This window comes from Sarcophilus harrisii, chromosome 2 (assembly GCF_902635505.1).
Source record: "Sarcophilus harrisii chromosome 2, mSarHar1.11, whole genome shotgun sequence".
In the NCBI taxonomy this organism is placed as follows: Eukaryota; Metazoa; Chordata; class Mammalia; order Dasyuromorphia; family Dasyuridae; genus Sarcophilus; species Sarcophilus harrisii.
The window spans coordinates 20100454-20123211 of record NC_045427.1 but is presented as its reverse complement, the minus strand read 5'-3'; the positions used below and the strand labels follow the sequence as shown (position 1 = coordinate 20123211).

Here is a 22758-nt window from a genome sequence, read left to right as displayed (position 1 = left end):
TTAAGATGACATGGAAACAATAAATTTAAAAAACTAATTTGGCCCCAAAAGAATAAAGAGGAAAATGGAAAGAGATATAATGTCCTAAAGTTGGAAGAGATCCAGATGGATTACTCCCATGAAACACCAGGGCCTATCCCAGAAGCTGCTAAATGCCTTATCAGATAAGGAAAGGAGATTAGAGAAAAAGATTTTAAAGGTGGAGCAGATATCCAACAGTCTGGGACCTTTAAGGTGTGGTCCCACCTGGAGGCAGGGGTTAAACTAGATTGCAGCTGGAGCTATTTCCTAACAACTCCCAACAATTAGAATGTCTTAACATTTTGCAGCATTTGGTGGAGCTTTCGGCTTCATACTCCACATTCAGTTTCCTGGCATTCATCTTAAAGAAGTGGGGTAATGTCAAAGAAAATATAGGAGGCCTAAAATTCCCCTCAAATGGCATCTTTTGCAAAGAGGGAAAGACGAATATCAGATTATATTATGGAGATCAAAGGACCTTTAGGCAGATGCTGGCTGTGGCATGGCTGTAGCCCATGCAAGTTAAGGAAAGACATGCATGGAGACAGAATGTTTGGAGTCCGTTGATCAAGGAGAAAAATGGGGTGAGCAAAAGTTGCAAAAAGAATAATGGAGCCCCTGGCTCACCTGATTATTAGGCTGTTGAGCACATCTGGATTGCCTCCTGCCTGTACTCAAGAGTGTTCTCAATGAAAATGTGGGATTTAATGAAATTTTAAATATAATTTTATTGCTTTTAAATTTTTCTAATAAAAAAACGGTTAAAAGACTTTGGAGATTGAAAAATTACTATGTTACACTCCCAGGCCTGTAAGAGAATGGGATTTAGTAAACTCTGGAAGCTGTGTAAACTGATGTGGAGGCAGCAGTAATTTCAATTTCCTTTTGGGAACTGTTTCTTAAAAATGACCTGTCTTGATTCTTGCTCGTCCTTGGTAGCGCCAAGATATACATGGTTTCAAAGTGCAGTAAACATAAAGAAAGTGTTCCATGTTCCATGTTTGGAAATAACTAAAATGCAAAAATATAGAGGGAAAAAAAAGGGGCCAAATTCTAAATGTCAGGTAAAAAAAATCAACAACCACGTCCTCCCTACACTGGGGAGTCAGAGAATAGGAGGTGAGAAACTCCTGGCACCCAGGGTGACGTTCTCCCAGACAGGAAGCTATTCCCCAGCCTAAAACAAGGGTGGAGACAGGGAGCTCTCCACCCCAGGCAAAGACTGATTGGTAGCTGGGCTTGAGGAGACCTTGTCACCTTCCCAACGGCCCATGACCTGGAAATTAATTGATCCTCTCACTGCAGAGCTTGGATCCATTTCCCGATTCTTCTCCAGCCAACCCAACACTCGGAGGGGCCTGTGCTGCCCATCCTCTGGGAGCTGAGAACGGGGCTGACAGTGATGTATGGTGAGCTTAGAGCAGCCTCATCTGTCTCCATTTTCCCGACAGGAATGGCATCTCGGGCTGGGTGGGGAGGAGCAGGTCACATGCCCCTGCTGCTCAGGTTGGCAGCACCTGCCATCAAATGTCTGGGGGTCTTGGTGACGAGCCCGGGGAGACAATAGCCGCCTTATCTTCGAGAATCAAAGGCATTACAGCTGGTAAAACATGTCTGAAATCTTCCCCTGGGTCAGCTCAGTGAGTTCTACTTGTTGACCATGTCCGAGAGCGAGAGTCTCAGGGTTGGCAGGGCCCAGCAAGGAAAATCTGACTTCACCATTCCTAATGGCACGGAGGCCTCCCCATGGGTTTTCTGTAGCCAATGCTGGAACTTTCTAAAGAGACATTGCCCAGAAAATAGTTCTCCAAGCAGAGACTTCATGTCTTACGTTTGCTGATCTAAGTAAGGATTCCAAAGTCTGCTACATGTTTCTCTGAAACAATTCTGGATGTGGAAATGCAAAATTAACTCTCTCTGCTCTAAGATTTGAGTAGTTCAAGCTGGGTAACTTCAGAAGCTTCAAAGAGGCTTTTGTGTCAGCATATTGATGGTGTGTTGCGGAAATAGGCATTCTACCATGACCCTGGGTTTTTTAAAAATAATTCTTTCTATTGCTTTAATGCTCCAGAGGAAACTAAAAAAATAAAAAAAATGAATTGCATTCCTCCAGTATAACTAGGTGCTATAGAATGAATGACCAACTTAGATGACTTTTTCAAAAACTTTGGGTAAAATGACAGGAAAGATTAAGACAGGCGAACAATGGGGCAAGAAGACAGGAGTCTGAAGAAAGCTGAAGGATAAGAATGAGCAAGAGTGTGCTAAATGTGGACCGACCAGTTCAACCTACATTTTTCTAAGACATCACAAAAAGGATTATGCTGAAAAAAGGAGGCAATGTAAGGAAATCCTTTTGTGCTTCAGTTCACGGATCAGGCGATCTGAAGAGTTAATCTATGGGAAATCTATCGGCCGTGGTGTTTGTCTCATGAACTTGTTACTGTTTTAATGTGCCAGCGAGAACTAATTATTCCCCATTTTCATATGGGCTGTACAGTGTAAGCCGTAAGAAACAAGTCAGCTTCCTTTCACACACACTCAAATTCTATCATCAATCTTCTGACCTTAATGTCTCTCAGATGGAAGGGGGCAGAAAAGGAAGGCAGGTTTTAAAATTACTATTCAGAATGGCGAAGCTGGGGTGACAGCTAAGGAATCTGAAATGAGTGATAATAAAACAAGTTTTTAAAAGTTGAAAATCTGCCTCTCACGATGCCCAAAGGAAAGCGGCATCTTCCAACGGTGTATTTTCTCAAACAAAGGGGCATCTGCTCTAACCATGTAACCCTGGGGATGGGAGGTACTTTCTTGTGCTGAAGACTGTGCTGGGGCAGAAACTGGAATAAAATGATTAACTCTATGCATTTGTCTCTCTTTGAAAACTAGAGCAGACACCAAATGGCAGTGCCACAATATAAAGAGTGATTTTTGGAGGGAGAAGGAAAAATGTACTGCAGTTGGAAAGGAAGTAATTTCTAAACTATTTGGAAGAATCCTTCAGCATGGAGCGGTGCCTCTTGCTGCACTGATTTCACTTTTCAAAGATTTATTTAACATTTCAAGAAGAGCCAGTTTCTGTGAAAATTCTGTCCTACCCAGTAGTACTCCAGAGACCCCCACGCTTCCAAGAGAAAATCCCTCGTCTTCTGAGATAAGGAAGTGCTTGAGATAATATTCTCCCTTTGCAGATTAAATCAAGTAAAATGGCTGGCTTTACAGACCCCAGACAGACTACTCTACTAGCTCATATATGGACAAGTTACCCAGAGGGTTAGCCAGCTCGTGATGGGGTGATACAGGGTTTAGCAGGGCCCTGAAGTTCTCCTAGGCTTTGGAGGCAAGAAGAGGGCCCTGAACTATTCAGAGAAGTCTCTGAAGTGCCGGCCACCCCAGGGGTTCGTGGTCCCATCAGAGGCCTCACACCTTTGGTGGGAGCAAGCACAAAGCCCTGGGGAAGAGAGGGAAGAAAAGGAGGGACAACTAGGCAGGGAAAGTAAGGGCAAAGACCTCACGGCCCAGGGAAACCCCGGAGACACCTAAGGAGCTAAGTACGGTGAGAAATGTACCCGGAGGCAGAGAGTAGAGCAGGCAAACCCACAGAACTCAGGCTTCCTATGTGCACACGTACCCCCCACACAGATGCACTCACACAATACCCTCACACACAGCCGTGCCCCCCCACCCTCCAGTTCGGCAAACCTCAGCATTCAGTGCCCTCTATGACTTTTCTTCCCAGAACCAGAGGGATCCCTACAAGCCAGTGTTGCCTGTGAACATTTCCTCTGGGCAAGGTCACCTTCCTCTCCCCACCGAGGCGGCTCAGGCAGCCGCAGAGCCCAACTGGGTCAGTCCATGACGGGCCCTCTGGGCCGGCTGGTGACGAGCCCTCTGGCACCCCAGAAGGGTCAAAGCTTCTGGCTAACCTGGACTGCACACTTCTCAGGCCCATGAGGGTCTCCTCGGGGCTCACAGAAAGGAGGCTAAGGCTCCTTGTGCACATAGCACTGGTGGAAAGATGTCAGCATCAATTATCCTGTCAGCCAGGGCTGCATTTATCCGCCTTCTGTATCATTACCTGAATTTCATGTATCATTTCTGGAAGCTTTTTTTATAGGCCCCTGAACAGCTGAAGAGAGAAAGAGTGAAGGGGGCTGATAATAAGGAGAAGAAACTGTGCTGACTGTTCCTACAGCAAAATGTCTGTTTATTCTCTCACCAGAAAAGGCTCTTGGGAGGGAATCTGAACTCCTTTAATTAATGAACTTTGGAGGTTTCAAGAGTCTGAATGAAGAGCTTTTTAGGGGTAAAGCACCCCCCTCCATGATCCTACTGACTAACCCTTCAGAGGCTTCATGTCCACCTCCCCAGGGTGTACAAGGCAGCCATAGATGCCGGTCAGAGCCCCGGTTCTGGGGACATGGCACAGAATGACCTGCTGGGCCCACAAATGTTTTTCAGTTACTGCCAGATACAGGGTATCACTAACATCAAAAGCATCTGTGAAATGGGTAGTGAACCCATGTGGTCTTACTGAGAGGCCACTGGAGCTGGGAGGACTGGCAAAGGCCACCAGTCTGGCCCTCAGTACTTTACTTTAAATGATCCAGCTCTGAAGAACCCCACCACAGAACTCCAAATTGATCCTTGAGGATGCAAGGATCCTTGCAACGGAGCAAGAACTTCCCCTCCAGCTCAGCCAACAGGTTGGTCTTCCTGCCCTCAGTGGCGGACCTCACGTGAAGGCTCATTCATTTCTCAAGAGTCCATATTGCGTGGAGACAATGCTAACTGTCAGGAAGTTGTCCCTTATATTGAGCTGGAGTCTAACTGCAAGAGTGGTCACTCTGCTCGACCTAGGTGGGGAAGAGCAGCAGCACTGGGAGAAGATGAACCTCCTCCCTCAGACTTGCACAGAAAGCTTGGGGCTCCAAGTCGTGAAGCAGAGGCCGAAGGAGCACTTCTGGGACATCCTGGAGGTGGGATCCTACTCAGGGATGACAGGTCAGCCCCTTCTGCCATGTATCCGGCTCACACCACTTCTTTCCTCTGATTCCAAAGGGAAAGAACATTTGCAAACCCTCTTCCCCATTCAGATCCTGGAATCATGCCCTTGTGTCTGCCTCAAGTCCTGCATCCTCAGAAGCGATGACATCAAGTGTACCGACCCATCCTACGAATCCTTTCCTGGACGTTCTTCCCCCTGTCAACATGCTCCCAAAAATGTGGTGTGTAAGACCGAGCACAATCGATTAAATGTGTTTTGATTGGGGTAGGGCAGAGGGAGCCAGCTGTACACTGTGCAAAGAGGAGGGATGACCGTATCTCTTCAGAGGATGTTCCACTGATTCATCACTCACTTGATCAGCTCTTCCCAAATTCCACTTTGTACTCTGCTCCTCCATCCCAATGGAAAGTATTCGATTGGTTTTATGAGCCAGGTGAGGGTTCTTTCCACAACAGCCAGGTCATTTCTGCTCAGAGGTAAGAGTCCAGAGCAGAACTTTCCACTCTCAGAACTCTGAGGCTCCTGCCAGACTGAATAGTCAAGATGAGCCAGCCAATAAAAAAGGTGGCAAGTGTGTCAAATCGTTGCAAAGAAAATTAGAGCATTTGGTGAAAAGGGAGCAACCCAGATGTTGCAGAGGTCTTTCAAGAGGTACTCCAGTCAGAGGGAAATGGAAAAGACGGGTTATGGAGAGAAGTGATCACCAGGGGGAATGTTAAGCAATAAGGGCATCAACTCCCTCCTCTGCAGGGGATTTCAAGAGAACCTAAGAGACTCAGAACGTTGGGTGGCCCTCCCATGGTGAACTGATGACAGGGACAAGAGGCTCTCAACAATGGGATCCTAAATCCACTGTAGTACTGGGACTGGTGCTGGGGAAATGGCATAATTATAAGAGAACTATATTATATAAGAATTATTCTTATATATAATAATATTGTATAATATATATTAAGAATAATTCTTAAACTTACCTGTTCTACAGGAGGCCTTCCCCAGCCCCTCTCCATTATTTCCTTTTTCTCCTGTTTTGCCTCAGATCTATTGGTTCGTACAGTCTCTAGGTAGATAATAAGCTCTTAGAGGGCAGGGACAGGCTTCTGTCTCTGGGTATAGCTGGTCCTTCCCAGCAGGCAAAGGCAGCAGCAAGGACACATTCAGCTTGGGACAGGAGGCAGTGTGGGCCAGGCCAGCTGAGCTGCTGCCACCATCACCTCAATGACCCTGAGCCCTTGGGAAAAGCAACGCTCCTGCCCACTGTCCTTCACCATCATTTTGGAAAGCAAGCCTTGTCTAGATGGGAGCCTGGAAGTGGCTCCAGCGGGCAGCACAGACACAGGCATGGACGACAGCAAAAGTCTTGTCCCCAAATCCCCGGAAATAAAGGATTTGACAGCAGAAAATGATACAATTCTGTCAAAGGAAGTGAAATTAAAAGCAGCGCTTTCATCGGTTTTGCCACTGCAACCTGAGGCGCGTGAGGCCTTTCCAATTAAATGCATCTGAAACCTCCCAGACGTGGTGTTTCCCCAATTGGGGCATGACAGACTAAATGACAATAAATGGACAAGTGACACAGAATCCATTAAGTAGTCACGAGGGGCACTTCTCTTGGTGTCCCCTGGACTCGCACAGGGCTTCGCACACAGAAAGCATTTCCTAAATGATATTTTTCATTCACTGATATATTCACAGATATAGCGGCTAAACAATGAAATGGGCCAAGAATTGACTGGAGGAAGAAAGCAGCCCGGCTTGTTTCAGGAACATTGCTGTCAATATGTAAAATCTCAAGTTTCTCCATGAGAGAAAGGTTGTTCTATACTTTTAAGAAACTGTTCTTCCCTCATAGGGAAGCCAAGCCTTGAGTCACCCAAACAGCAACGGGGAGAGGTGAGGACATGGACAGGAATCAGCCTCAATTTCCTAATTTGTAAAACAAGAACAAGAGTCAGCACCCACTTCATCATGTTCTTGTGACAAGTAAGTGAAAAAGCACACATAAAAACCTCTGTCAGCCTGAAAATACAATATAAATTCTAAGTATTTGTCCATTTTCACAGAGTGATTAAGCGTGACATGTCAAACTGACCCAAGTGGGAGTAATGCTGACCAACACACACATTTATATGTGGGCACACAGGTTATGTGTATATGTCCCCCTCCAAACCCCCAATTTTCTCCATAATCTTCCTTGGATTGAGCAGAAAGCCCCCTGGCTCCCTGCTGGCAGGAACCGCAGCAAGCCACCAAAAGGGACAGGCCCCGCTGGCCACCACTCATTCCTGAATCTTCTCCCAGGAGCCAGCCCATTCTCCTTGAGCAGGGGCATCTTTCCCCTCCATGTGGTTCGGTATCAACCACAGGAGCTCCAGGGCCACGACAGCCACACAACCCCCTGCACTCCACAAGCAGAGGAAGAGTTTACAGATGGGGAGCAGGAACACAATCCATGAGAACAGTTCAGGTCAACGAATCACTGCAAACATTTACTAAGCACTTGTCCCTCCTGCTTGGTAGTACTCTGGTGCTAGGGCACAGCGACAAATTTATCCAGTCTCTGCCCTCGAGGAGCTTATAAGTCTATGGAGAAGAAGCAAGATTTTCACCAAATGAGCAAAAATCATGCATAGACATTGGGGATGGGAAGGAGGCTCCCAAGGCCTTGGTGAAAAAGGAGGTGACAATTGAGTCACGTCGCAAAGGTGCTATAGGACCCAGGAGGTGACAGCCATACAAACATTTCAGGTGGGCTTGGGGGAATGTATCAAGAGACACAGCACAGGTGCTGAGACAGAAAATGTCACCCTTGTAAAGGGAACAGTAAAGCGACCAGGCTGACTGAAGCGATATACATGTAGTCAGACTGAAGGCTAGAGCCAGCTTGTGCTTTAAATGAAAGAAGGGCTCTTGTTTTATTTTAAGGGAAAGGGAACCAGGGAATGACAAGGACCAATTCTGGTTTGGGGAATCTTGGGTTACAGCACTGGGGAGAAGGGAACTCTGACTGATGGAAGATCCATGGGTGATAGCAGTGATTCTTTGAAGACCCAGAACACAATCAGTGGGTCCCGAGAGGCGCCCTCAGTCCACGGGGCCATGGTGGCCCTGCAATGAGCAGGGCTGTTATCCAGCAAAGAGCTGCAAGCCTGGGGCTCAGGGAGGAGAGGAGGGCATATCTGAGAGCCATGGAGCTAAAGAGCGCAGCTGAAGTCAAGAGCCGGTGGGATCACTAAGAGAGCATGTTCAGAACCAAGCTCCTAAGGTCAGAGTCATGGCAAGTGACTGGGAATCTCACAGAGGAGCCCAGGGTAGACTGGTCAGATAGGCCACAAGAAAGCCAGGAAAAGGCAGCTGCACCCACCACACAAGCGGGGGCACAGGGCAGAAGAGGCAGACTTCTCCAGAAGACAGGAAGGAAACTGGTTGGGAAAAGCCCAACCAGGCCGGGCTCATGGCCTCCGTGACCTCCCACTCCCTCCCCGCCCAACCCCCCCCCGCCCCAGCTGAGGCACAAGGGGCCCATCCTTACGTTCGCACTCCTGGACGTCCAGGTTGAACTGCTGCAGGGCACCCAGGCTGAGCTGCCGCACGTCCGCTTCCAGCAGCAGCTGCATCAGTGACGTGGCCAGGTGCTTGCAGGCAGACATGCACGCAGTCTGAGCCACCTTCCCCTGGAAAACACAAGAGAAACCATGAGGCCGGTGAGCAGAAACAAACTTCCTGAAAACGCGGTGGCTTCTTACTCTGGAACTCTTAAAACATGCCACGACGAGGCCATTTGCGCCTTTGGTGGCCGCCATCTTGGGAAGTGATTCAATGGGTGTCAGAGTGAGCTGTAAACTAAAACTTGTGAAAAGGCGCAGATCCAGTCAGAGGACATTTTTCTCTAAATTAAAAGCAAGACAAGAATATTTCAAAATCATGAATAATGGGGAGCCAAGATGGCAGATCAGCAAGAAGAAATGGAGCAAACTCCCTTCTAAAAAACTTCTCCAAACACTCTGAGAAAACATACCAGGCCAAAACCTAATAAGGAAATGCTTGAAAAAAAAAATCACAATACAATTTTTTCAGCATAGGAAGGCAGAGAGCAAGGTCTGTGGATACTAGAGATCAGGTCTGACAAGGAGTGCGCATCTCAGTAAAGGAAAGAGCTGTGTACCAAAGTGAGAAGAGATCCCTGATCTAAGACAGAGGGGACTGGACTTTTTAGGGGGCAGGAACATGGCAGGACTGACAGCTCTATGGTCACAGATCCCAGGTGGCTTGAGGAAGGCACCGAGGGATGACCTTCCTGGGGGAGGAATGGTGCCAGGGCCTAGGCTGTAGATCCAGAGCAGCAAGTTCAGAAAGCAGTTCTGGCCCAGGGGCAGATGGGCAGCTTGGGACCAGCCCACAGCCCAGTCTGAAGCCTGCAAAAGAATAATGAGGGCAGGAATCTCAGACCAAAGAAGACCCTACTGTTCTCTCACGTGAGGGCTGGAGCAATTGTCCAGCTCCCTACAAGCAACTGGAATCTTACAGCCATCTCCTGAAACTCTAGATGAGCCGGCCTAGAAGTACAGTGCTCCAACGCCAACCCATACCAAGAACTCAGTCCCGGGGTCAGAAGTCAGATTTGCCCTGGAAAGGACTACTTGCAAAGCCCTGAAAACTTTCAGGTCCTTAGCCTGAACTTTCCTGAATCGCAGAATAACACAGCACGCAACACTCCAAGAAGGCAACAATAAGATTATCCAGTCCCTCAAACAAAGGAGTGCTGAGATTAGCCCAACCGTGAAGCCTGAAGTCAGAAAGTAAGCAGGAAGAATGAGCAACACAACAATTTTATCAAAAAAAAAAAGGTATTGCAATGGTGACAGGGACAATCAAGAAAAAGCATCTTGGGCTCAAATTCAAATGAAATTGCTAGAAGAGATGAAGCAAGAGTTTAAAAAAAAATTTTTTAGATAAATAAAATCAAAGTCCTAGAGGAAAAATAGAAAAATAAATGAGAGCTACTGAAGAAAGGACTGGAAAGGGAATTAATAGTTTGGCAAAAGATATACCCAAACCCAAGCAAGACGCTCTCTAAAAATTAAAATGAATTAAATAAAATTAATGACTTCATGACACATCCATTAATGAAGTCAAGGGACTGAAAGAAAATAGAACAAAATTTAAGGAATAACTCATAGCAAATACAAATGAAAACAGATCCAGGAGAAAAAATTTAAGCATCATTACACTCCCTGAAAGCCAAGATCAAAATGGGAGCACGCGCACACACACACACACACACACACACACACACACACACACCCCACCTCTCCCCAGATCTCTTAGAGCCAGAGGACAAAACAAATGGAAAGAATGCATTGTTACCTCCTGAAAGAAATCCTAAGAGGAAAACACTTAGGAACATTATAGCCAAAATTCAGAGCTTTTAAAAAAGAAAAAGTACTGTGAATAGTCAGAAAGAAAGAATGTCAGTACTGTGGAGACACAATCAGAATTACACATGATTTAGCAATCACCATTCTAAGGGAGTGGGGAGCTTATGATATTCTAGAAGGCAAAGGATATAGGTTTACCTATATTATAATCTACCATGCAAAAGAGAGCACAATCCTACAAGGAAAAATAGACTTTTGATGAAATAAAAGAGTTCCAAGCATTCTTGACGAAAAGAGTAGTGCTTCAGAGAAATTCTGAAATGTATACATGGAAGCCAAGAGAAATAGAAAAAGGTTAAGTATGAACAATGAGGATCCACTGCTTACAATTCTAACATGGGGAGATGATACACATGTCTCCTGTGGAACTTCTTCTCAGCACGGGTCACAGAGGGAGTCAAATTAGGCAAAACCTGGAAGTGGTTCCATTATCTCTTGATGAGCTTAGGAGAAGAAGGGAAAGAAAAGGGAAGAGGCAGATGGGGCTGGAGACAGAGTAAGGGAGAAAACAAGGGAAGGTTAGCAGAAATTCTCTCCCAGAACTGTAGTGTGCAAATAGAAATCTATATCCAAGGAGCCTCAGAAATCTAAATTGGTCAAAGGAGGGAAGAATACACATAGTCTTTCAAAAACAGAAACTTATTTCACTCAATAGGAGAAAAGGGGGAGAATGGAAAAGGGGGAATTAAAGGAAAGGCAGATTAAAGGATGCATGAATCATAAACAAAATAAACTCTAAGGATATACAAAAATACTTAGTTATTTTTGGGGTGGTGAAAAATTGGAAACTGAGAGTAGCTAGCTACTGGAAAATGACGAAACAAGGCAGAGTACATAAATGTTCAATAAATATACATAATATATAGTAAAAAATGATGAAAGGAGTGGTTTCAGGGAAAGCTAGGAAGGTAAGTATGATCCGATACAGAGTGAGATGAACAGAAACAAGGAAAAAAATTATATGATGACAATATATGTAAAGATGAACAATTTGGAAAGGCATGAGAACTTGGATCAGCTATCGTGAATAATCATGATACAGCCTGGGATGGGGGGAGGGGGTGCAGGGCAGGGAAGCCCCTGAAAGCCCATGAGCGAGTCCTATGGGGAGAAAGGAAGCGCCAGTTTGTGGTCAAGGCCGTGCTTCAGGAACCTGAGGGAAGGAGACCACGCTGTGAGCGTTGGGGAGAACCTGGAGGTGCGTGGATGCTGAGAGGGGACACTTTGGAAATGTGGAGAGACAGAGGTTAGGCGAAACATCGATGGCTAAAAAGGCACCGGCCCTGACTGTAAACAAGGGAGAAGACAATGAATTCCACCTTTGGACGAGCTCAATCTGAGCTCTGCTGGGACACCCAGCCTGAAGTCTCCCATGGGCAGTTTGTGACACAGGGGAAGCAGGAGGGCAGCTCTACAACTTTAACCATCCCGAAGTAGACCCTGGTTTCTTACTGGGTTTTCCTCTCAAGGCAGTTTTTTATTAACTAAAGTGGCTTCTAGCAGAGGAGTGGGGCCCTTCCTAGGTCTATGTTAGGACTTTGGGAGGAGGAGGAGACAGTGACATTTTCTATCACTACCTTCCCCCTATGCTATCAGAACTTGGGAAAAAAGTCTCACTCAGGAAGATTTGTGATTTGGAAACTTTGAGCTTCCAAGGCTGAGTGGAGACTCTCTAAAATGTACGGGTTTGCTGAGGATGCTCAGGAGCAGGCTGGAAAGCCATTCCAGTCTGGATGCTGCCGTCTCTGTGAAGAATAAACTATATGACACCGGGGCAAAGAGATGAGAAAGTCAGAGGCTGATTTCTTTTGATAGTTCCTTCCCAGCATGGTAAACTCTGACCCAAATCACAAGAGCCTTATAATCAAGGATGACATCATTATCGGAGGTTCATGGTTGGAAGCCTAAGTCCTCACCAGGCCAGGGCCTCCTGCTCTCTGCCTGTGTCTTTTCCCACTCCATTGTCCTGCAGACAGCAAATTGCAGTCCCTGCACAGGAGCCTGAACTAAAGTGGGAAGTCCATCCTTCCAAGTTTTTAGCACCTGTGACAAGCAGCAGTTCAGGCAGGATGACCCCCACTTCGAGGGCTACGAGTGGCCCCCAAAGAAAGACAATCTAAGTAAGAAATATCTTTTCCAGGAACAACAGACACGGTGTCTTCCGCCGACCCCAAAGAGACTGAAGGAAAGGCATCCACCTGCCAGAAAAACTGCACGAAAGAGGATCTGTCTGGCCCATATCTCAGAAGACAGAGGGTGTGATGGTTAGACATCACAGCAGGGGCTACGTGGACAAGTTAACAGGGAAAATGTAGATGAAGGCCATATACAAACGAAGACCGAGAAGCAAATAAATGGACATTTAGGGCATCAAAGCAGATCTCTAACTTCCAATCCCTTTGGTGAGTGCCACATTAAGAACTGGAATTGCCATTTGCTAATTCCATTAGACCAGAAGAAACAGGGTTTAAATGCCAAGAAAAAAAATCACATTTGGGATGCACAACAAATATAATCTCATAAAAAAATCTCAATTTCACATGAGGATGGACTGATTAGAAACTCATCAGCCATCTTTCCTTAGATCAAATAAATTACAGTGATTTATTTGTACAAAAATCATTCACTGTGATCAACTGAGATTTATATGAAAAAATACGATGGCTCAACATTGAGAAAAAAATCAACCTAATTGATTATATTACAAAGCGAATTATTTAAAACCACTCGATCACTGCAATAGATGCAGAAAAGCCTTTGGCAATGTAACACTATTTTATGCTATAAACACTTTTCATGCCATTCTCAAGTAGCTAAGTGGCTAAAGGATATAAACAGAGTTCTCAAGAAAAGAACTGTAAGGTATCCACAGCTACATGAACCTAGGGCTCCAAATCCCTGACAATAGAAATGCAAATAAAAAAAAAAATACTTAAGTTCTACTTCACATCCTGCAAATGGACAAAGATGAAAAAAAAATGCCAATTCTTTAAGGTGGAGAGATTCTGAAACGACTAATACACTACGGCAAGTTCTTTGCAATGATATGACCATCATGGGAAGCGATTTGGAATTATGTAGATAAAATGACTAAGATGTTCATACTGTTTGAAAAAGAGATTCAATTTAGTAGGCTTGCACTTCAAAAAAAGGCACTAAGAAGAAGAAAGGCCCCATATGCACCAGAATATTTAGATCAACAATTTTTGGGGGGTGGCTACGAATTGAGAACAAAAAAAGATGCCCATCAATTAAGGAATGATTAAACAAAACACGGTATGTGAAGTAATGGAATATTATTGAGTTATAAGAACTGGTCTATGTGATGAATGCAGAGAAGTCTGGGGAAATCTGTATGAATTGAGACAGAGTAAAGCAAGATCACCCCGAGTCATCCCAAACCAGCCAAGAAAACAACATACATAGAAGCTACAACAGTATAAGTGGCAAAAATGACACCCTCCCCCAAAATCAAAAAGAAATGTAAAAATTATAAAGATCAAGCAAGAATGATAGCTCCAACCCATTCCTTGGGAAAAGTAGAGATCCATAATTGTTAGACATTGCATTTGTTTTCAAACTTTTTCAATGCTTAAATTTGGTGTACTGATTAATTTTCCTCTCCAAAAGTACTATTTTGTTATATGGTATAGCTCCTCTGGTAGGGGGAAGGAGAGGGAAACTTTGGAGAATTATGATGTAAAAAACTTATCAATAAAAACTTATTTAAAAAACAAAATACTTTTGAAAAACATACAAAATTGACAAATTGCCCAAAATCCAATATCTGTTCTTATCTAGTTATCTTAATTAGCTATTTATTATGTTCTTCCCCACTGGAAAAATAAATCAGAGAAAGAGCATTCTCTGGAGCTTCCAGTCTAACAGAAGATTAAGGAACCATATAGATAATTGCTGGATGCAACATTACATAAGGACATTAGAGTCATAAAATGAAGATCCTTAGCATTTAGTTGATGACTTCAACTTATCATATACTAGGAATCATACACTTTGAAAAGAAAAGAACAGTTGAGTGGGACAGCCGAGTGGTACTGCGCGCTGAGAAGACACTCATGTGAGAAAGTCCAGAAAGCATAGTGGAGAACATGGTGGGAAGGACAAACAGAAGTTACAGCAATTGGAGGGTCCTAGAGACCGTCCCACTCCTGCATGTGTGGCATGTGCCCAAAGGGAGAAGGAAAAAAGATCCTTGCCTCAGTGACCATTTATCTCTCCAAAATTCCTCCTCAAGACTAGATTCTTCTAAGAGGGATAAACAGGCCAATGAATCCCAAATGATGAGAACGTTTGAGAAGAGTGACCGCCCAGTGCTATGATTAAAGTCAGGACATCTCGACATTTACCTGGGCTCACAGGAAGGACTGGCAGGATCCTTTGGTCTAAAATATTCCGAGGAAGAAGGGGAGGAGAGAAGTCAGCTCAAGAGGAAAGCATCTCCTGAATAAGCTCATCTTGCCTGGCTAGAACATTGGGCTGAATCGAGTAAGCTCAAGCTCAACAGAGCAGACACTTCCAAAGTCAGAGAGGGGCCCAGGACAGCAGCACAGCGTGGGCTGACAAAGAACGGATCCCCAGACTGAGAGGGAGGTCAGCCAGGCTCAGACAGTTGTCAGGTGGCCGGGCCTTCCAGCCTGCAGGGATAAGCCTTTTGCTAGCCTCTGGGACATGGGGAATATGAGGGAAACCACACGTGAGTCTTAGGACTGAGAAGCTAGAGGCAGGCAACCAAGAAGGGGACATGCTGTGAGAGCACCCCACTGGAGCACGGCTCTGAGAGGAGGGAAGGCTGGGGAATTGGGGGCTGTCCCTGGGAAGGACTGCCTGGGGGCAGAACCAGATCATCCAGGGTCACTCCAAATCAGTCTGGGATGACTGGAGCTCTCTGAGAAAGGAGGAGCCTGTGGAGGCTCAAACAGCTGGCCGCCAAGGCCCCTTCCAACCCAGGCTTTCTGCGATGGTTTCCCGGAGTGGGGTTCTACAAAGGGCAGCCAAAAGAAGAAAGAGAGACAGCTTCCAGGCAGGAGGAGAGGGGCGTCTCCTTAATGACTCCTGTGTCCAGCTCTCCATGAGAGCCGCCTTCTTGCACCAAGCTCCGGCTCCGGGTACATTCAACAGGAAAAAGCAAGGAATAATCACTGATAAAGCCCTCACCATGTGACAGACACTTTGCTAGGAGCTTTACACAACTCCAATCTCACTTGATCCTAATATGGATCTTGAGAGGTCGGGGCTATGATAATCCTCATTTTATAGATGAGGAAATTGAAATGAGCAGAGGTCAAGTGCCTGACCAAGAGTCAAAGAGCTAGATTGGAACCAGGTCACCCTGACCACCCGCTGGGTCACCTCGTTAGCCCCCTTCCGTTGCTCCACTAGCCATCCCTGTGATTTCCCAGACCAAAATTACCCTTCCCCCGCCTCGGTAACTTCCTTATTTGTGTTAGATAGAGAAGGGATCTTTTAGGCTTAAACAATTCTTGGTACATAATCTGCAGGTAATAAATATTGCTCTATATTGGTCACGTGGGGTCACAAATTTTGGTTTATTATCAGTAAATGTTGGATTCATATACTTATTTTTAGATACCTACATACTCGGGGTCATGTAAAAATGTCTTGTCTCGAGTGGAAAAAGTTTAAGAAGCCCTGGTCCAGGGGCCCCCAAGCCAGGGGCCTACCTAATGAGGCAAAAGCATTGCTGGAAAACCCATGACACAGGTGTGGGGAAGAAAGAGGGCAAAGGGAAGGGGCAAGGGAGAGACCAGACTGTGGGACCCTCAGATGAAGTTCCAGGTGCTCAGACATGAGCCCTCCCAGAGGCTCCAATAGCCTGCATGAAGACCCTAAATAAGGGACAAACTCTGGGGGGCAGGGCTTAGGGAACACTTCCCCCAGCTCAATGGGGGGAAGTTGCATCGTTTTGTGGGAGCGGTTCTGGAAGGAACATGATGTAGGCCCTGACCCAAGGCCACCATGATGAAAGGCCCTGCTCCTCCTTTCTCTTGACGTCTTGTGACCTTTGGGTGCCGCGGGGTCTGCAGGTGAGCTCTCTCCTGAGACAGAACCTGACCCTGGGCTGGACGTTGGGGAGCTCATAGGGCACTCATTGGACAAAAGAAGAGATAGAAGGCCCCAGAAGAACCCCACTGGTTCCAATGGCCGTTACATGGCAGGCCTGGATCCTCCTCTTTCCATCACTCTTCCAGGGCAGCATTTTGGGTCACTCTGGGAGACCCGACTGTTTTGGATTTCCCTCTGCATCCCCAGGGCTCAGCACGATGCCCAGCATACAGTAAGTGCCTTATAAATGTTTCTTCAATGAATTATTGATCAGCACGCCGTGCTGTGAGTCCTGACTGATTATAAATGTGAAGGGCGGCTGGTGAACAAAGTCACCCAGAGCATTTGGTGTAACACTGGCTAACGGTGGCTATACCCCAGAAACACAAGTTCCCCCAAGGAACCATGGAGTTGTCATTCAGTGCCAGGAACAGGAAGGGCAGAAAAAGGGAACCATTGTTCCCTGACCACGTATTAACTGTCCCACCAAGGCCCCGTGGGGACCCAGGAGCTCAGAGGCGATTGAGTCATTTTAAAAATCAGTTCTGTGGGCCACTGTGTACACACAACAAGCACACCACATCATCTAAGGAAATGAGCGTAATTTGATTTCTTGTTACTTAAAAAGGGTTATTATTTTAGCAATCTGTTTTAACGGGGTATTAACTGGTTTTGTCAATATGGCCAGTGAAAGCTGCTCTGGGGGTTTGTTAACACTTAGAGAAGGGGTTATGTTACTGGGAGACAGAAGAGACTTTATTATGGGAAAGTTCCCTTTGGCTCACATTTCTCAAGTTCCTAATGCCCATTACTCATCTCAAAAAAACAAATAGCTTATTAACGGGAGCACGAGGCATGGGATCAGCTCTAATCAGTCCAGGCCCTGGCTCAGAGGCTGGATTCAGGCCCCTTCCTCTCCAGCCCACCCCCTCCTCCGTATCACTCAAGCTGCTGTGCACTGGTAGGCCTTCTGGGGGACTCTGGGCGCTCGGCCTGAAGTCCTCCCTGACTTCCAACACCCCTCGTGGTTCTCCTCCAACATGGCCCTGGGCAGCAATGGCTGATTCGTGGCACCCAGAGGGCTGAAAGGGAAGCGATGAAGAGGGAGGCAGGTTCCCTCACTAAGTCAACTAAAACCGATGGAAAAGGGGGAAGAAGGTAGGACATGGCCTCCACGTGGTCTGACCGCTCCATCCCCCTGCCCCAAGGACCCTCATCAAGTACTGGACACAGCTCTGTTTTCACAGGTACCAGGAGCAGCTTCCTGATCTTTTTCTAAGCCAAATGCATGGATTCCCCTCTCCCCTGACCTTGTTCCAACCTAAATGGCCCGCTGATGTTCCCTGTGCACCCCCCCACCCCACCCCCGTCTCTCTGTATTCTTATTCTTGCTCTGTCTCTGTCTCTCTGTGTTTCGCTCTGTGTGTGTCTGGCTCTAATTCTTGCTCTCTCTGTTTCTCTGTATCTGTCTCTGTCCGTTTTTGTCTCTTTCTTTCTCTCCTTTCTATCTCTTCTCTTTCCTCTCTGTCTCTATTCTTATTCTTGCTCAGTCTGTCTCTGTCTCTCTCTATCTCTGTGTCTCTGTCTCTGTCTCTCTGTCCTCTGCACTGGCCATCCTCCATATGCGGGACACTCCCTTCTATCTCAGAGAATCCCTTTCTTCTTCACATTTCTACTCAAATGCCAATGTAGGTAAGTCTTCCATCTGGGAGCGTCCTTTTGCCTGAAAGTATCTTGGATTTAGTTTGTATTTTTTCACCACAGGATTATTAACGGGTGTCATCTTTCTTGCCCTCAGCCACAAGGTTAGCAGAAATCCTGGCACAAACACAGTGAGGACTAAATAAATGTCGAATTCATGAACTGATGAATCTCCCCTTACTCTCCCTACTCAGGTGAGGCAGCATGCTATTACTAAAGCTATCACTCCCCCGTAGTTCCCTCTCACACTCGGTTGGGGGTCCAAAGTCTTTCCCACCTGCTTCTTCCTCCCTGCCCGAGTCCTTACCCTTTACCCCCCAACACTGTCCCCTGAACAAGGACCCCCTCACACACACCTCATGGTGCCCGTGTCTGGAAGCTCTCCCTCCTCTGCTCTAACCACTGACCTTGCTAGTCTCCTTTAAGGCCCCCTAAAACCCATCTTTTTACTAGAAGCCTTCCCCAACCCCTCCTAATTCCATTCAGCAGTTCCCACAGATCCCATATAGGACGTGCTCCCTACAACTCTGCCTAGTATCGTCTTCCCCCTTAGATTGGAAACTCTGGAGAACAGAGTCTGCCTTTTTGCATTCTCAGAGCTTATCACAGTGTTTAACAAACGACTGTGGAACCCAAAGAGAAAAGGGGTTTCTATGAATGAAAACACTGAAGGCAGCTCCTCTTTTTGTGGAGCTGGAAATGGAAAGGATGCTCATCACCCAGGAATGGCCGAACAAGTGACGTTTCTCTCCTCAGATGGGCCATTTCTTTGGCAGAAGCTAAAGCCATTAGTTAGGAGGGGGGAGACACTGGTGAACAAGTACACGAGGCTTTGGGGAGCAAATGGAGAAATTTCAGAAGGGAATAATAACATCACGCCGAGAAAATATCCCTCACAATTAGGATTCAAGAGACACAGAATTGCTGCTCATCTCGCATTCAGTCCGTGGAGCAAAAAGATCTTATTTTTCTTTTGTATCTCTCCACAAAGAGTCAGTGCAGAATTGTCCCCAAAGCCAGCAGCAGATTAGAACATTTGAGAGCCCCTTCTTCAACTGGTGGATGAAACAGTGATTTTGTGACTGGCAGAACACTCCAGACTTAAGGGAAGGGAATGAGCATTTCAGGCGGGCCGCCTACATGTGCTGAGTGCTTGTACAAAGGCTGGGGATGAGGCAGTGCTTGGATTATTCCTATGTGACACTTGAGGAAACAGAGGCAGCCAGGGTCCCAACAGGTGGCGAGCACCCCAGGACCTGCCCTCAGGGGCTTCTGAGCCCAGGGCCGGCTCCCGGTGCCCCATCAATCTTCTGTCACTGAAAGAGCAGGTTCCGATTTCATGGTTTTAAGGCGTTCTCCACTGAGCTCTGGGATTTGGGATGTGGTTCCCACCTCCACCTGGGGAGAGAAGACTCAGTTCCTGCCCTCGGGAGAAGTTCAGTCCTACTCTGAAAAGAAATAGTCTCCTGGGGAATCCACCATTGGCCTGGAAGTGTTAATAAATACACCCACTGAAACGAGTCCAGAAACTCCCACCCTGCATCTCCAAATGTTTCCTACCAGCAACCAATGGAAATAAGAACCTAACTGTCTGCGTTTGTGACGGTGACGGCCAGCAACGCCCTGGTGAGACACACCATGCTTTGTCCACGGCTGCCAGGAGCCTGAGCTGACACATGGGACAGCTGGTTAACCAAAAAGGAAGGGAAAATTCATCCTACCCCACCCTTGGGAGGGAAGAAAAAATGTCAGAAGAAAAAGCCCTGGAGAAAGTAGCTTAGGAGCATGAACTGAGAAAGCGCAGGAAAGAGGAGGATCTGGGGTGTAAGACCCTGAAACCTTCCTTCCTGCCCCCGATCAAGAGAAAAAAATAGCAAGAGCAGGAAGGGCATATGTTTGGGGGCTGGAGAGAAGGGAAGGAGAGGAAGGCTAGGGGAATTTACCTGACATGGAGAAGGTGCACGAGGAGACGGCCATACAAATGTTCTCAACTGAACTCATCAAAATGACTGGGTACAGAAATAAAATTCACTCAACAGAAAAATAGAAAGAAAGAAAGAAAGAAAGAAAGAAGAGGGAGAGAGAATTAAAAGGAGAATAAATCAAGGAAGGGATTTAGTCCCATGCAGAACAAATTATAAGGATGTTCACAAATATTTGTAACTCTTTTTGATGTGTCCAAGAATGGGAACCTGAGGGCCCATGAATTGGGGAACGGATAAATGAATTGGAGTACAGAATGTGACAGACTACTTTTGTGTTCAACTCTTTCAGTGTAATGACAACCAGGATTAGAAAACTTGTCTCCCTGACAGACAAGAATCCAGAGTGAGGGATGGGACTGAGTCACTGTACAAGGTTTTTATGAATTCTAAGCGTTGGTGATGAGCTCTACTTTTCCACTGTTCCCAGTTAGAGATTGGATAAGAAGACAGATCTTGGCTGACTCAAACAATTTTAAGCTTTTTTTTTTAAAGAGCACCAGAAGGTGGCAAAGACTTGCTTGAGCTCCCCCAAATTCCCCTTCAAACAACTTTAATCCCCCCAAATGAATTCTGGAGTGGAGGAACGCACAACAGGATTGTGTGAAACGAATGCTCATCCCAAGACAACTTAGCGTCCCTCGGGTAAAAGGGAAGCACAGTCCAGGTATGATGGTGTCTAATCAAGCCAGAGAGAGACAGCTAGCCCCAGCATAGATCAGCAATTGAGGCCGCAGGACAGCTGGGAAGCCTCCAATTCCCAGGGCCGCAGCAGCTCAGAGGCCCCCGTGAAGGAGGGGAGCAGTTAGGCCCATTGGCCTGTCAGTGTCAAAACATCTACATGTGAAGACTCAAAGAAAAGTGTGAGTTGGTGTTAAGCCCCAAAAAATAACTCCTAGAATTTGGTCAGAAAGATTTAAAAAATCAAATAAGAGGGACAGCTAGCTGGCACAGTAGATAAGAGCATAAGCCCTGAAGTCAGGAGGACCTGAATTCAAATGTGATCTCAGACACTTAATACTTCCTAGCTGTATGACCCTGGGCAAGTCACTTAACCCCAAGTGTCTCAGCAAAAAAAAAAAAAAATCAATTAAGAGTGAAGAAAAAAAAAAAAGACATGAGGATTATGAAGGAAGAGTCACGTTCTTGGTAAAGGAAACAAAAAATTGAAAAGAAGACCAAAAAAAATCCATATTTTCAGTGGTACAAGACAACTATATAAGCTGACCACATATTAGGACATTAAGATCTTAAAATCAAATGCAAAAAGACAGAAGTAAATGCATCCTTTTCAAATCATGAGGCAATGAAAATTGTATTGAATAAAGGCTCATGGAAAGTTAAATAAAAATTAATTGGAAACAAAATAATCTCATTCTAAAGAATGAGTGTGTCAAAGAATAATCATAGAAACAGTTAATTTCCTAAAAGAGAATGACAACAATGATACAATGTTCCAAAATTTATGGCAAGCAGTCAAAGCAGTATTTGAAGTAAATTTTCTAACTCTAAACATATCAATAAAACTGAGAAAGAACAGATCAATGAATCAGGCATACATTAAAAAAAAAAAACTAGAAAAGGAACAAATTAAAAGAAACTTACAATCTTCAATTAAATAATAAATTAGAATTTCTGAAAAAAAAATCAAAGAAAAAATTAGTAAAATTTAAAGCAAGAAAATCAATGAACTAATAAACAAAACTACCAGCTCATTTTACAGGGAAAAACAATAAAATAGATAAACCACTGGTTAATTTGATTAAGAAAAGAAGGAAGGAAACCAAATTGCCAGTATCAAAAATAAAAAGAATTAATTAATCATTAATGAAAAGGAAATTAAAACAATAAGTAGGAGCCATTTTGCCCAATTATGTGCCAATAAAACTGACAATCTGAGTGAAATGTATTTACAAAAAATATAAATTGTCCAAATTAACAGAAGGGGAAAAAGAATACCTAAATAATTCCATCTTAGAAAAAGAAATTGGACAAGCCACCAATGAACTCCCTAAGAAAAAATCCCAAGGACCAAATGAATTCACAACTGAATTCCAACAAATATTTAAAGAACAATTAATTCCAATACTAACTAAAATACCTGGAAAAATAGGCAAAGAAAGAGTCCTACCAAATTTCTTTATAACACAAACATGGTGCTGATACCTAAACTATAACAGCCAAAATGGCGAAATTTCCCTAATGAATATTGCTTTCAAGAATTTTAGATAAAAGTAAAGAGATTATATTAATAATCACAGGATTATATTCTATGACCAGGTAGGATTTATACTAGCAATTTAAGGCCAATTCAAATTGACCACATCAATACCAACATCAGCAGAAATGATAATGAGTATCTTATTAGATAAATACACCTATTCCTATTTTCTAATAGGAAAGCTTTCCTCAAAGTGACAAATAATATCTATTCAAAATCATCAGCAAGCATTATCTATAATGGAGACAAACTAAAAAACCTTTCCAATAAGATCAGGGGTAAAGCAAAAATGCCTTTTATCAC

At 45.1% G+C, this 22758-nt stretch overlaps 1 protein-coding gene across 4 annotated transcripts in view; it reads right to left on the bottom strand.

Moving 5' to 3' along the window:
• EXOC6B (exocyst complex component 6B) overlaps positions 1–22758 on the bottom strand; it is a 490548-nt gene that overhangs the window by 134599 nt on the left and 333191 nt on the right. For all 4 annotated transcript variants that reach the window (XM_031949716.1, XM_031949717.1, XM_031949718.1 and 1 more), the window contains one exon: positions 8562–8703. In XM_031949716.1, coding sequence (XP_031805576.1) covers positions 8562–8703 — 142 coding nt within the window. The remainder of the gene's footprint in view (positions 1–8561; positions 8704–22758) is intronic.